The 13645-nt window shown below is 42.5% G+C and overlaps 1 protein-coding gene across 12 annotated transcripts in view; it reads right to left on the reverse strand.

Moving 5' to 3' along the window:
- slc38a10 (solute carrier family 38 member 10) overlaps positions 1 to 12454 on the reverse strand; it is a 42353-nt gene extending 29899 nt beyond the window's left edge. For 9 of the 12 annotated variants that reach the window (XM_034860263.1, XM_034860268.1, XM_034860265.1 and 6 more), the window contains exons 1-12: positions 12221 to 12454; positions 11771 to 12017; positions 9963 to 10080; positions 9762 to 9807; positions 9525 to 9618; positions 9143 to 9286; positions 6836 to 6960; positions 2688 to 2790; positions 2290 to 2472; positions 1754 to 1865; positions 643 to 749; positions 384 to 537 (exon numbers count right to left, since the gene is read on the reverse strand). In XM_034860263.1, coding sequence (XP_034716154.1) covers positions 384 to 537; positions 643 to 749; positions 1754 to 1865; positions 2290 to 2472; positions 2688 to 2790; positions 6836 to 6960; positions 9143 to 9286; positions 9525 to 9618; positions 9762 to 9807; positions 9963 to 10080; positions 11771 to 11860 — 1276 coding nt within the window. In that variant the 5' untranslated portion in view covers positions 11861 to 12017; positions 12221 to 12454. The other 3 variants (XM_034860262.1, XM_034860264.1, XM_034860272.1) reach the window with 3 other exon arrangements.
- Between the last annotated feature and the right edge of the window lie 1191 nt (positions 12455 to 13645).

Here is a 13645-nt window from a genome sequence, read left to right on the forward strand (position 1 = left end):
CCCAGCCTGTCGGTCTGTCAGTCACCCTGTCTGTATCCATCTTTTCTTCTCACAGAGATGAAAGAAACCCTTTCTTTTAGTGTGGCTTTTGTTTTAGTCTCACTTGCCCTTTGCCACTGGCTCATATTCTCTTTACGTTGCTGTTTTAGGGCGCTGTAGTCGACGCCTTTTATAATAAAACTAGAAATAAACATGTCTCACGTGCCGCCGGTGCCTGAAATAATTACATGCAGCACTGCTGTCTGATCTCAGACGCTGCAGACAACCCTGGCTCTGGCCCACTGAGGTAAATGTTTCCATGGCTCATTAGTAAATCACTTCATTCTATCGTCCATCAAATAGATAAATGATTGCCAGCCATAAGCCCATGTCACGATCTTTACCGTGGCGTTCAGGGAAGTCCGGTAGCGGCAGGTTGTGCTTGACGGGTGCTGGAGGAGGAGGAGCTTGGACCTTGGTGCCGGGGCTTCTAGATGAAATGGAGAGGGTGGTGAAGGTGCTGACCAGTAGGATGCCCAGACCCACGCAAAGCACCAGCTACAGGACAGAGAGAAAGAAGAGAAGCAACGCAGGTCAGTGAATAAGACATTTACATTTACACTGAGAAATTGATTATGAAAGTGCCAATTCTGACTATTTAACCTGGGAAATGAAGCCATTCTTCTGGATCTTTCTGTAGATGAGAGCAGGGCAAATGAAGCAGATGAGGCTGCCCATAGTGGCTCCAGTCAGACCCAGAATGGTTTCCACTGAAGAGAGAAAAACACAGGGATTATCTTGTGGTCCTGTAACTCCCAACCAGGAATACTTGTAAGATAAATGGTCGAAAGAATTAGGTTAAGTAACTGATGAACATTTTATTTTATTGTCGAGGGGTTAGCGTCCTGCTGAGCTCACTGTCCATGTCTCTCAAAGTAATTCCCCATGTCTATGCCATGGATGACTAGCTCCATTCACACCTGCCACTGCCATTCATAACCAGCACCCGCCCAGCCCCAGGCTCTCATCCATGGCACCCTGCTCCTGGCAGCAGTGAGTCCTGGCCCCATCCCTGTCTCTGTAACCGGGGTGGCTGGGAGTCGGGCCTAGAAACTCATCGCTCAACCAGAGGATGGACACCATATTGTCTGCCTCAGATTTAGTGTCCATTCTCCCCAGGGTCCTTACCTCCCTTCTCCTCAGTCTATTAGTCTGATTAGATACACAAAGAGCCAGCCAAACCCGCTGTGTGTGTGTGTGTGTGCGCGTGTGTGTTCACCAAATCAAAAGTTTAACAAACAGCCACCACATAAAATGATGAATGAAACATAAACTCATTCTAACCTTTACATCGCCACCATTTTGGAGCCGTTTGTGAGTGGGACGGACGGACTCAAAGACCTGGACAGAGAGCCAATATTGGTGTGTACATGTAATTATTTGAGTGTATGTGTGTGAGAGTGAGTGTGTGAAAGAGAGAGAGAGAGAGAGTAAAAATAATAGCCCTATCTTCCTGTCTGCCCGTCTAAAAAGGTGATAAAAGTTAGAGCCCTGATTTAAGGACTGTGTTAGTGTGTGACAGTCACTGACTCGTAAAGTCACATTCACACTCGTCGTAAAGCTCCCTGGCCACTCCGCCCACAAAAAGGAACACGTGCACCTTAATGACCTCCAGTCAGCGAGCTGTACACATGTGCACACACAATTTCAATCCATTCAATTCATGCCTGATTGTACACACGCACAAACACACACACACACACACACGCAGTACCGTTGGGGATGAGAATGCCCCCCAGCATGGTGCCAAACACTATGCAGAGGGTGATCATCTTGAAGCGCAGAGGAGGCATGTATCCCCCGGCAGCAAACGTCCCATCCTTCTGCTGTAAGATGTAAAACAGAGAGTGAGATGAGAAGGACAGACAAAAAGACAAAACAAAGAAATAAAAATCTCACAGATCAAACGTACAATTAAATTGTCTTTTTTTGAGGGTACGATTTGATTTTTGTTCCTGTGTAATATCTTAGGATTAATCTACTTTTAAGTAACTGGAATAAAGCTAAACAAGGATTTATAGCATCAAGCCAAAACATAACAAAAGGGGGAAGTATCAACTTCAGGCCACTTAGGTAGGCTAAGGCGAAAGCTCTGTGTGGAGCCTCTGCAGAACCAGAAATCAGCCTTTCCACACATCACACTCTAACTTTGGTTTCTGAATTTGTATCCAAACCTTATATCTGGCATTCACATCTATTATTATTGTTAGTAGTAGTAGTAGTAGTAATAGTAGTAGTATTTAAGTCAACCTGCTGCTCAAAAAGCATTGTGTTGATGGCCTGACGGCAGGGAAGGATCATCATGGGGAATCCGACGGCCACCGACATCATAAAGCCCACGCGAATCATCTCAGTCACAAGGTTGGATGGGAAGTTCATCAGCACGTTGCCTGCGATGTTATCAGTGAAACTGACGTAGCCAAAGAAACCCACCTAAAAAGGGAGACATAAATATCAAGAACACTAAGTCATTCAAAATGGTAACTGACAGCATTCAATAACATTTTAGGCACTGATGTGTAGATGTTTGATCAGAACAAGCAGACACTCTGTAATAGCACAAAACCAATAGGTTTCCATGTAACAGCCGTGACCGTGGCAAATGTAGCCGTTGTAAATGGCGGTGGCTCGTGAGCGTTTCCACTCACAGTGATGTAGAAGATGGTGACTACGTTGAGGGAAGAGGTGAAGATGGTGCTCATGCGTTTGACGGACGGCTCGTCCAGGCTGTCGTAGGTCGGCAGCACCTGTCTGTGAGAGACAAGCAGCCCAACAACAAAAAACTGCATGCTGCGTGACACAAGACCACACTGGTACTGCTCTCGTGCATTCATGTGCTGTCTGGATTATCACGTACACAACTTTTAGCCATTGGATGTGGCACTTCTAAGTCTGGCGGTGAGAGTCAGGAAAAGTAGTACCTTGAATGTTACATGAATCAGCTTCTTTTCTTTTATTCTCTGCTGACAACATGCAACATATGACAGTCAAGATATCTACATTATTTTGATAGTGGAAACTGCTCTGTAGATTTCTTTAATGAGCTGCCATATGGAGGGAGGCCTATTTGTGCCACTCAATAACCGAATGACGTATGTCTGTTCTCCTTTTTCTGGTATTACTTAGTGCTTGTTTAGGTCATTTGAGGGTCGACAGATTTCGGGTTTCCCAGATGTAACTTTGCAGATTACCTGCATTGTTTGTTAATAAATGTAGTTCACTTCCAACTTGATCTAATATAATCTCTTTACAAGTCAAGCAACTAGTTACCGCTAACTTAATTATTTTTGTGAAGATAATAAGGCATCACAGTGGCTTAAAGCTGTAGTGTTTAGTTTCTGCCGCCCCCATGAGGAACTTTAAGTAATGACAACAAAACTGTCAGCGCATCCACATGATCCAAGCCCTTTGGTGACTGCGCACCCTTTTCCCTAAGCATCCAGCAGTTGTTTAAACAAGTGCTTTGATTGAATCATTACGTGATGGATTTGTCCCGTGATTTATCAATTGATTAGTCGATTATTACAAACCCATACCGCCAGATGTAATTTAGGCGCTTGCAAGTCTGGACGTAAAGCACAAGCAAGAACATCTGACATGCACATGAATGCAACAAGTTGTGAAATTTTTACATATTATGAATTTAATGGAAATTTGAATTTACAATTAACAATTTGTGTTCACAAATGTTTTAATTGCAGTAGATGGAAGTAATGTCATGCCAGTAAGGGGTCAAGCATGTAGGAAGTGTGCGTGTGTGTGTGTTTGTGAGAATGACACAGAATAGGTGACAGTAGTCAAGGCTAGTTGAAGGTGCATCTGAGGTCTGTCTGTAAACCCAGGTATCTGTCTCCCTGTGTCATGTTCTGTGCTATAAGAGAGCGTGGACGCTTGGACCTGAATTTACAGTCTTTATATATAAAAGCGATTGCCTGGCAGGTTTTAAGAGCATTATAAACTTTTCTGGCAGATTCTTTGTGCTCATCTCTTCTCTCTTTCTCCCTCTTTCCTCTTTTATATACTGTATATGTGAAAGGAAAAGAGAGAGCGAGAAAGAAACCATAATTTTCTCTGCCTCTCTTTGCCCGTCTTTCTTTCACACACTCCGGTTTTATGAGCAAGCACTGTCCCGTGGCGCTTTTCTTGACGCTTGTTTAATCCGCAAAGCAGTAACTCTCATAGCCAAGGTTAAAGAAAACAGCATTTTGTAAGTGGGGAACTAAAGCATCTAATGGTCACTCAATAGTCCTTACTCAGAGGCTAATGTGTTTGTGCATTAACGCTGCTCTTAAATAGAGGAAATATGAAGGAGGTCTTTAAAGCCAATGTGGGGAAGTGTGTGTGTGTGTGTGTGTGTGTGTGTTGGGAGGGCTTGATTGTGTAATGCAGATACTATTAACTTGGATTTGAATGCATGCTGGCAGTAGCATCACAAAGGGACATTTTTCACCGCACGTTTTTCTTGTGTCCCTCTATTATGAGCTAACGGCTCCTCGCTATTCAAATGTGCAGCCAAAAAACAACGGGGCCAGCTCACATCCTGTCATAATGGTGATGTTAAGTAATGTTTTAACTGAAAGTAAACACATTTCATGAATGTAATAAAAATCCAATGTGCTGAGAGCTGTTTAATCAGCCCGTGAATAGATCAGTGTGTGTCTGTAAGATGGCGACAGTCCAATGTGTTGATTAGTGGTTTGGCTTTAGCTGCCTGCCGCCGAACAGAGCGCCTGCCTCGCTCGGCCTGACCACAGGCCAAGAAACCACCCTGCCAAATATCACTCAGTGCTGCTAGTGGGAAACGACGCACAAAACACACATGCATAAACACACACAAGTGCACACTTTCTTCTTCTAACGTGTGCACACCTCGCTGGCTAATAAACACGACCGCCGTACCATAATGTTATGTTGGCTTTGTGCAATTACATTAATTAAAGTCTCATTCCAGTCTCGAGGCGACGGTCACCCACTCATGCCACTTACCTCACTCTCTCTCACACAAACAAACCCATACACCAGCACCACCCAAACATCTGGCCCCTAATGACCTCACCAGTACACTCTCTACATCCTCCCCCAGCGCTGCATTCAAACTACAGATACGACTTCGTACACCCAGGTCCCACTAGACCTTCGGACGTTACCCATTGCACGCTCAACTAACTGCAAACCCAGAGCAAGCGCTAAAGCGTAGTGGACAGGACATGAGAAGCAGTGACAGAGCATGCAGATGGAGGGGGGGGGGACAAAATGGAGAAATTAATGTATACAGTGAGTCAGAGAAGCTCTGATTAAACTGTAAGAAGTGAAATGTAGTGGTCTGATCACTGCAGTCACTGCAGAGAAAGTTAATGCAATGCGAAGATTGCCGTGAAAACCCTCTTACTGTCTGGCAAACGTTTTGTTGTTGTGACATTTGAAAGTCACTAAACAACCCAATGACACTGTTCTGCAAACAATATATGCTTTCCGTAACTGACAAATTGACTTGTATTTTTTAGAATCACAATCAGAATCAACTAAAGCCTCAGGTTACATCTAGAGAGGGCAGGGTGGAGCAGATTTGGACGAGCTGACTGTGAAAACCACATTAGCAAAAATGAGTAACCTTGCTCTGCAACTACAAATCCCTCAAAAACCAACTCTCATCTCATCGCATCTCTCAGGCTTAAAGGAATGATGCAAGTGCACATGCAGTGATTACTATGTTTGCTCAATTTCTACATGCAGCAATGAAAGATTCAATTCACTGTGCTGCTGCAGGAGTTAGACAGTGGAAAAGCACACCTTTGAGCCATCTCGCCAACAAAGGATTTTAGGACTTCTGTCAGATTTTCCATATTTTTAAGCTTGTTTAGAGTCTTGTTTGACGTTAGTGTCATTACATGGTCCTTTGCGGGCGGCAAAAGTACTTACGACTGACAGGCGAAGGCCATCCCACAGATGGGGAGACAGCGAAACACACCCTCCCAGCGCACCACATTGACCTGCCCTAGCCACCAGTCGCTGAGCAGCCCGTGTTTGAACGAGGACAGCACCATCTGAGGGGAAGGAGGGGGCGGGGGTTACGGCCTGAACCAAATGAAGACAAGTGGGGGAAGAGCACGAAGAAGAGGAGGGGGGCTGCACCCGTGCTGACGGCTCACAGACAGATAATGAAAGTAGTCAATGAGGAGAGAAAAACGAAGAAAGGGACACAACAAAGAGACATGACAAGAAACCCCATACTGAACAAAAAACCTGTCGCAGCTGAAAAAAATGGAGTAATGAAGGCGACATGTAATGAATGAAAGTGAAATCATAAATTTGATCAAAATAAAAGGCTCATGAAAGGGTAATCTAGACCAAAAGGGCCCCACAGGTTTTCCATCAGCATGTGTCTCTTTGGTCTTGCTCCTTTTGTTACCTGATAAAGTCCCTAAGGACAGCAGAACCCTCCATAACCCTTCAGCCTCCCACACCCAGGTTGCTCATCCTGGGTGTGGGGCAGTAGCGGAAGGGCAAAAAGATGAAACTTTCACTTCAGTATGTTACACTTCTCTGCCTTACTACTACTGCCACCAAACAAACAAAAACACACACACACACACACACACAGAACTCAAATAGCTCAGACCAAACCCAAATTAAAAGGTGAAATATGGGGATGCCTGAGAGGAGTAGGTGGAAGATTCAGGTAGGTTGTAGGGGGGTTTAACGATGCAGGGGGAAACATCTGGCTTCCATCATTCACCCCCCCACAACTGCCCTTACAGTGGTCTTATATCAGGGGTGGTTTCCGTGGTTTACTTACGGGTGACAGCAGAAGGTTGTGGCGATAATAGGTAGGCACTGAATGACGCCCTTGAAGCGCCACAGGTGAACCCGCTCCACCCAGGAGCCAGAGATTATGCCATAACGGAGAGACGACAACACTATCTACAGCAACAGCGGTGGGAAAGAGGAGAGCAAACAAAGGCAGTGCAGAGGAGGAGAGGAGGTAGTCGAGGAGAGTGAGCGATAGCAGAAGAACACGAGGGAAAAAGAGGAGGACAAAAGAAGTAAAAGGGGTGCAAATGAGCAGAGAGGAGAAACGAAAGGTAGGGTGAAAGGAGGGAAGGAAAGGAGATACATCACTGTTAGAGGGTTAGGGGTCTGGACTGGGTCGGGCCTGGATCTAAAGCCAGACACACACACCACACCACTGCTCCAGGTTATTGCCATGCTACGGAACTACACGTCACATCACACAAAGGAGACCGTAAACAGCAATGTCTGTGGAAGCAGCAACACGGGTCAGGAAATCACAGACACAAACTGTGTGCATTTCAAGAGTTAAACGAGCTGAGTCACACGAGGCAGGAAACGTCTGCTGGACCGTCACAGGAGTCAAACATTTTAATTTGTTACACCTCTGAACACACTCCAACCTATGAAGCAACACTCCCATCAGGACAGTGCTGCTTAGCGTTAAATGCAAACAGCGGAGCACTGAACGTCATAATGGGAAGATGTACAAGCTTTTTAGGCCTTTATTTGTGTCGGACAGCTGAAGACATGAAAGAGGAGAGAGGGGGAATGACATGCAGCAAAGGGCCGCAGGGCAGAGTCAAACCCGCAGAGTCAAGGAGTACACCTCTATATATATATATATATATGGGCGCGTGCTGTACCAGGTTAGCTACCCAGGCCGCCGACAGCAAATATTTTAATAAAAGCTAATGGGCCCAAACTGTGCTTCGTGCTGTACTGATGGCTGATTGGACTGGAATTTGCACATGAAAACGTGCAATTCTCTGTTGAGTTTCCATTAGTACTGAAATGACCAGTCCATTAACTGGGAGCAGATGATATCTTTGGGTTTTTGACTGCCTGTTGGACAAAAATAGCTATTTGAAGACGTCACCAAGGTATCTAGGAAATTGTGATCAACATGATTTACCATTTTCCATAGAAAAGCCTAGAGTTCATTCAATTAATTAAAAGAAATTCAAGATAATCAATTTAGTAAAAGTGAATTGATCATGACAATATATAGTTAGATGCAGCCCTAGTTTACACTGTTCAGTAGATGTATTGTTTTCACCTTGCAAACAAATCTGAAACGCTACTACCAAAACAACCTGCACAACCAGAAAGAAGGAAAGACATAATGTTAAGGGTTACTAAACTGTTTTAAACAGTCCCCGGCTAGGACATCACTGATTGGAGTGTAGCCAGAAGTGTAACATCATTGAAATGTTTCAAAGAAATTCACAACCCCAACACCATCAAAGGGTTGAGTTAAGGCTACCTGGCTAACAAGGTGACTTACAGTATGTGAGTCCTCAACCTTGGACATTCTCATTTTTATAGGTTCCTGAAGGAATTATTTACAAATAACCATAAAGGTTAGTGTTAACATTAGAAATATTACAGCAGCCATAGTGGTTTTAACTCAACGCTGATTGAATGGGGCAGAAAGGTATTTACAAATAGCAATGTTCTACTGAAAATAAAAGTCTTTGCAATAAAAATATAAAAAGTCTAAAATATGTTAAATGCATTTGACATATTTATATCTGGCAAGAAATGGAGCAAATACAGAAAGATTATTCCCTCAAGTTGCAACGGTTAGTGATTTAGAGGAGTTGACTATGTGACCTCTATTTACTTTGCACTTACAGTGCTTAAAATGTCTCTAGTGGCCATTTCCAACTGGTGTCTCCTTCCCAGGGGAGAGCCTTTGTTTCGGCCTATGAAGAGCAGTGCAGCAAATGTTTTCTGCCAGATGTGATTTAGTGTGAATTTGCTATTTCAAAAAGAGGAGCAAGACAACATTGTGTCGGTAAGAAGGACATAGTTCTGTACAATGAAGCAAAAAAGATGGAATTAACACAGAACACAGCAAAATTCTAAGCAAAAATCTAGAAAGTTACAACAGACAGCAAGGTCAATTAACTGTACTGTAACATAAACACCAAGCAACAAAATCCCAGTAACCGTTTCACATTCTAAACAAAAGCATTTGTTCAAAAGGTTGTAGAAAAACCGTCGTCCATAAGCACGCCACAGAGTTTCCCCTGCAGTCTGGTTGTCTGCGTGGCATGCAGTAATGCTGTCTGTGTGTTGCTGGGCTCACCGTGAACATGAAGAGGGTGTAGAACATGAGCGCCATAGCAGAGAAGGACTGGATGGAGGACATCATGTTCCTCTGCAGACTCAGAGGGAGGACGATAAACAGAGACACGGCGATCAGCAGCAGCACTCGGAAACCGCCAGTCACCTTTAGAGGAGCGGGACATGATAATACAACATTGTTTCTTCAGAACTTATTTACAGACTTGAGTCTACCTATTGTTAGTTTGTCCATTGACCTTTTATTATTCCAACACTTAATAGTTATGAGCTGGTTTGGTTGCTTAAGAGTAAAGTGAAGGGGAGCACGGAGGGGAGCTCTGGATATTGAACACCTGCTCAAAGATTGAAAGATGAATTTATAAAGCAAATAATAAATCTCAAACCTGTGAACCTAACATCTGAGCGAAGAAACTTGAGCCCAGATCAGCTATCACGACGTAGAAGGCAATACAGGTCCCCAACATCAAACCGATCATACTGCAGGGACAGACAGAAATAGGACACGGAGAGATCGGCATTGATTTTTATTTGTCAATGATAATTATATGGGTACAAATCAAGTCCTAATACACACTTTAAATACAGCATAATTTGCGTAGTGAATTACTAATAAGACTTGCCTCATCTCCACCACTGTTTTTCCTGGTTTACCGTAAGCATGGTAGGCTGCAGAGAAGGGAGTGGCGTCAGTGTGCGAATAACACGTGGACAAACAGATGGCAGTGTCGGGAAAAATCATTGTGGGTAGTGATTTGAATTTGTTGCTACTGCAAACTGTCAATGTAAATATAACAATGTCACTCATTCAACTTTAAACTCACCCAATCCTGCATATGTCCTTCTTTTGGTGCTGCTTGCTGTATTGACCAGGAACATGCAAGACTTGTGGGTCATCCACGAACAGAAGAACAGCAGGAGAGTTCCCAGCACTATCCCACACTGTAAGAGGACAGAGGGACACTTAACCACAGAACGCTTACTGTACATAAGAGTTGCCCAAAACTCTCGGCATATTGCTGAAATACAAAAATATCCATCGTGTCATCTATCATCTCATTCAGGCGTCAAAGTTTTTAAAAAATGACATGATGAAGCCTAGATGCCCTAGCTAGGATTCTCTCTCACACACACACACACACACACACACACACACACACACGAAATATTGAGAAATTACATAATTTTTATCCACACGAGTGTTTTACAAATCAGTTAAATCTATAACAGAAACAGAACAATTAGCTGTCTGCTACGTTTAAGAGGGCTACTTTTGATTGTTTTGTTTTTTGTCTGAGAAGTGTATTTGTTTATATTGTATTTGTTTTTGTTATAATTGAAAGGGAGTTCAAGGGTCCAATCAAATATTATGTTATGGTGGGGAACATTTAGCATTTTAAAGAAGTGCCACCCCTACCTTGTATCTTTAGTTCATTCCGTGCAGAAAGACCAACAAATACTGCACACATGTTGAACTTGCTTAACACCTGTGTACACTTTGCTAATAATAAACAGAGACCCAGTGAAGCAGGAAGCAGGCTGAAATGCTCCAAACCAAATTGTTTCCTGAGTTCATAATGTGATGACAATGATATATCACAATTTCCTTTGGTGATGACAAGGATACTTTATGAATTCCTGTCTTTACCCTGTTTTTCACAGGGACGTTGGCGGGTAAGGCCCTGCTGCTCTACAGTATCTTGCAAAAAGGTACTTCAGCAAACACAGAGGGGCTAAACCAAGTTTGGCATTTGTGCCAAAACCTGTAAGGCAAAGGGTGTTGAAATGATTACATGGGGAGAGTGAAAAGACTGCTGCAGTTGGGAGGCTGTTTATGCTCAACCAAGCGTCCACTGATCTGATGAGGAAGTTGCTCGGCTACAAAAAGCAACCCCGTCATTCAATGAAGCAAATGTCATTTCCAGTGTCCGTGTACAATGACAACTCAAAACACACAGAGGCCAAAATGAAGTACACTTTCATCAAAATGAAGCTGACGGTTACAATGTTCAGATTGATATCACAATTGGGTGGTGATTTAGGAGATCATGTGAGGATGTTGAATGACTGTTGTTATACTAAAAGGCTCTAAAATTTGACAGCAAATAACATTATTTCGGCAAACTGAAGCTTGTTAATTTGTACTTGATGTGTGACAACTTGACATGAGTTGTTTATAGGTTGTAGCGATGCTGCTGTCCAGTATACTAAATCAAGTTTTAAACGGTGTATGTCACTGCCTGTGTGTTTCCTATGTTTCATATTTTATCAAATACAACGCATTATTAAAGATGAACCTATCCAACAGTATATAATGCAGTTAAAATGAGCTCCACACTGATAAACTGCAACATTAGGGTACTGCTTACATGTTAATGAAACAATAATAATGCCCAAAATATAACACAGAAATTAGTCATTTTGTATGGTATGTACTTTTACTTGTTTGATAATACATACATACATCTGATGTATTACTTTTAATTGCAAGACTTATAGTGCTTCCTTTACTTAAGTAAATAAACTAAATACTTCTTCCACCGATGGATGGATGAGTGTGCGTGTATGTGTGTGTGTGTGTGTATATATGTGTATGTATATGTGTGTATGTATGTATGTATAGGTGACCCACCTGTTTGAAGCAGAAGGGCATGGTGAGTACACTGACACCGACGATGCTGTTCACCACGTTCATGATGAGACCCCAGTTTGACGCCGTCATTTTGAACCACCTATTGACTGGTTCTCCTTAGGTAAGAAAATGTCAAGCAAAGTGAAAGCAAATGGTAAAGTACAACTGTCTATTATCAGGTCCAAAGCGGGGAGCTCGAACTAAATGGCGTTTTTCTGACTCCTCCGCCGATCAATGACGTGGCGCTCTAGGAGAAAACACAGAGACAACTGAGCTTACTATTTGAAACACTTGAACCTTTTGTCGTTTTGTAAAATGCACACTAACATAAAGATATGTATATAAAACAAGTATTAAAATTAACACCATGTCAGAACGTAACGTTAAGTGTTAGTAGCCTAGCTAGCTTCGTTACGTTAGTTAACCTAGTTGCTAGCTAACGTTAGTCACCTTTATCTGCGACTTCTCCGCCTACCGCGTCGCGGTCCCATATTATGTCTTCATCGTTAATTTCTTGACATTAATGGGCATTCCTCGTTAAAAAATGCGTCTTCGTGTGTGTAAATGCAACAGGTTGACGGAAACTCGGTATAAGCTATAATGGCAAATCCAACCTGATTATTTTTGGTAACGGCGTATCCAGGAAGTAGAGATTGTACTCGAGGAAGGGAGAGAAGAGAACACAGCCTGCTGGTTACATTACTATTGAAATACTTGGGCGCCCACTAGTGGTCACATTACGGTCATGGACATACTTAAATAATAAAATCCCTCCATTCCTTTCCTTTTACAGTAATGCCCTTCTAGCTTCAGCAACATATGAATGGTTTTATCATTTTTTAAGAACTTTCTTAAAGCCTTAATTAATACTCCACTACATTTCAGAGGCAAATTAGCCTACTATTATAGTAGCCTAGTTTTACTACGCTACATTCACATGATAGTTAGGCCTATACTTTTCAGACTAAGATTTTACATTCTTTTGAATGTGATAATCTCATAAAATACAAGTAATTGTAAAATACTGAACCAGTGGCTCTCAAGCATTTGGCTTTTGACCTCTTACAACAACAGGGTCTACTTAAGGCCCTTTGTAACGTTTCAGATGTGCGTGAGCTACTGTCAGTCCTACCAATAAGTGATTTCCCCTCTACAGATCAGATGGTTTCCTTTAGGGGGTCAAATTAACAAATATTTCACACAAAAAACAAAGATTAAAAATGTGTGTAGCTTTTTTTATGTCCTAACTTAATCCATCTATCTATCCATCTATCAATCTGGTACAGGCCAAACGTTTGAACACACCTTCTCATTCAATGCCTTTCCTTTATTTTCATGACTATTTACATTGTAGATTATCAGTGAAGGCATCAAAACTCTGAATGAACACATTTGGAATTATGTACTTAACAAAAAAGTGTGAAATAACTAAAAGTATGTCTTAGATTCTAGTTTCTTCAAAGTAGCCACCCTTTGCAGCACCTTTTGCTTTGCACCCTCTTGGAGTTCTCTTGATGAGCTTCAAAAGGTTGTCACCTTAAAGGGTTTCCCAACCGTCTTGAAGGAGTTCACAGATGCTTAGGACTTGTTGGCCCTTTTGCCTTCACTCTGCGGTCCAGCTCACCCCAAACCATCTCGATTGGGTGACTGTGGAAGCACGGCACTCCATCACTCTCTTTCTTGGTCAAATAGCCCTTACACAGCCTGGAGCTGTGTTTGGGGTCAAAAGAAATGATGGTCCAACTATATCATTAATTCATAGTTTTGATGCCTTCAATAACAATCTACAATGCAAGTAGTCATGAAAATAAAGGAAACACATTGAATGAGAAGATGTGTTCAAACTTTTGGCCTGTATTGTATGTGTGTGTATAT

This window comes from Etheostoma cragini, chromosome 21 (assembly GCF_013103735.1).
Source record: "Etheostoma cragini isolate CJK2018 chromosome 21, CSU_Ecrag_1.0, whole genome shotgun sequence".
Lineage (NCBI taxonomy): Eukaryota > Metazoa > Chordata > Actinopteri > Perciformes > Percidae > Etheostoma > Etheostoma cragini.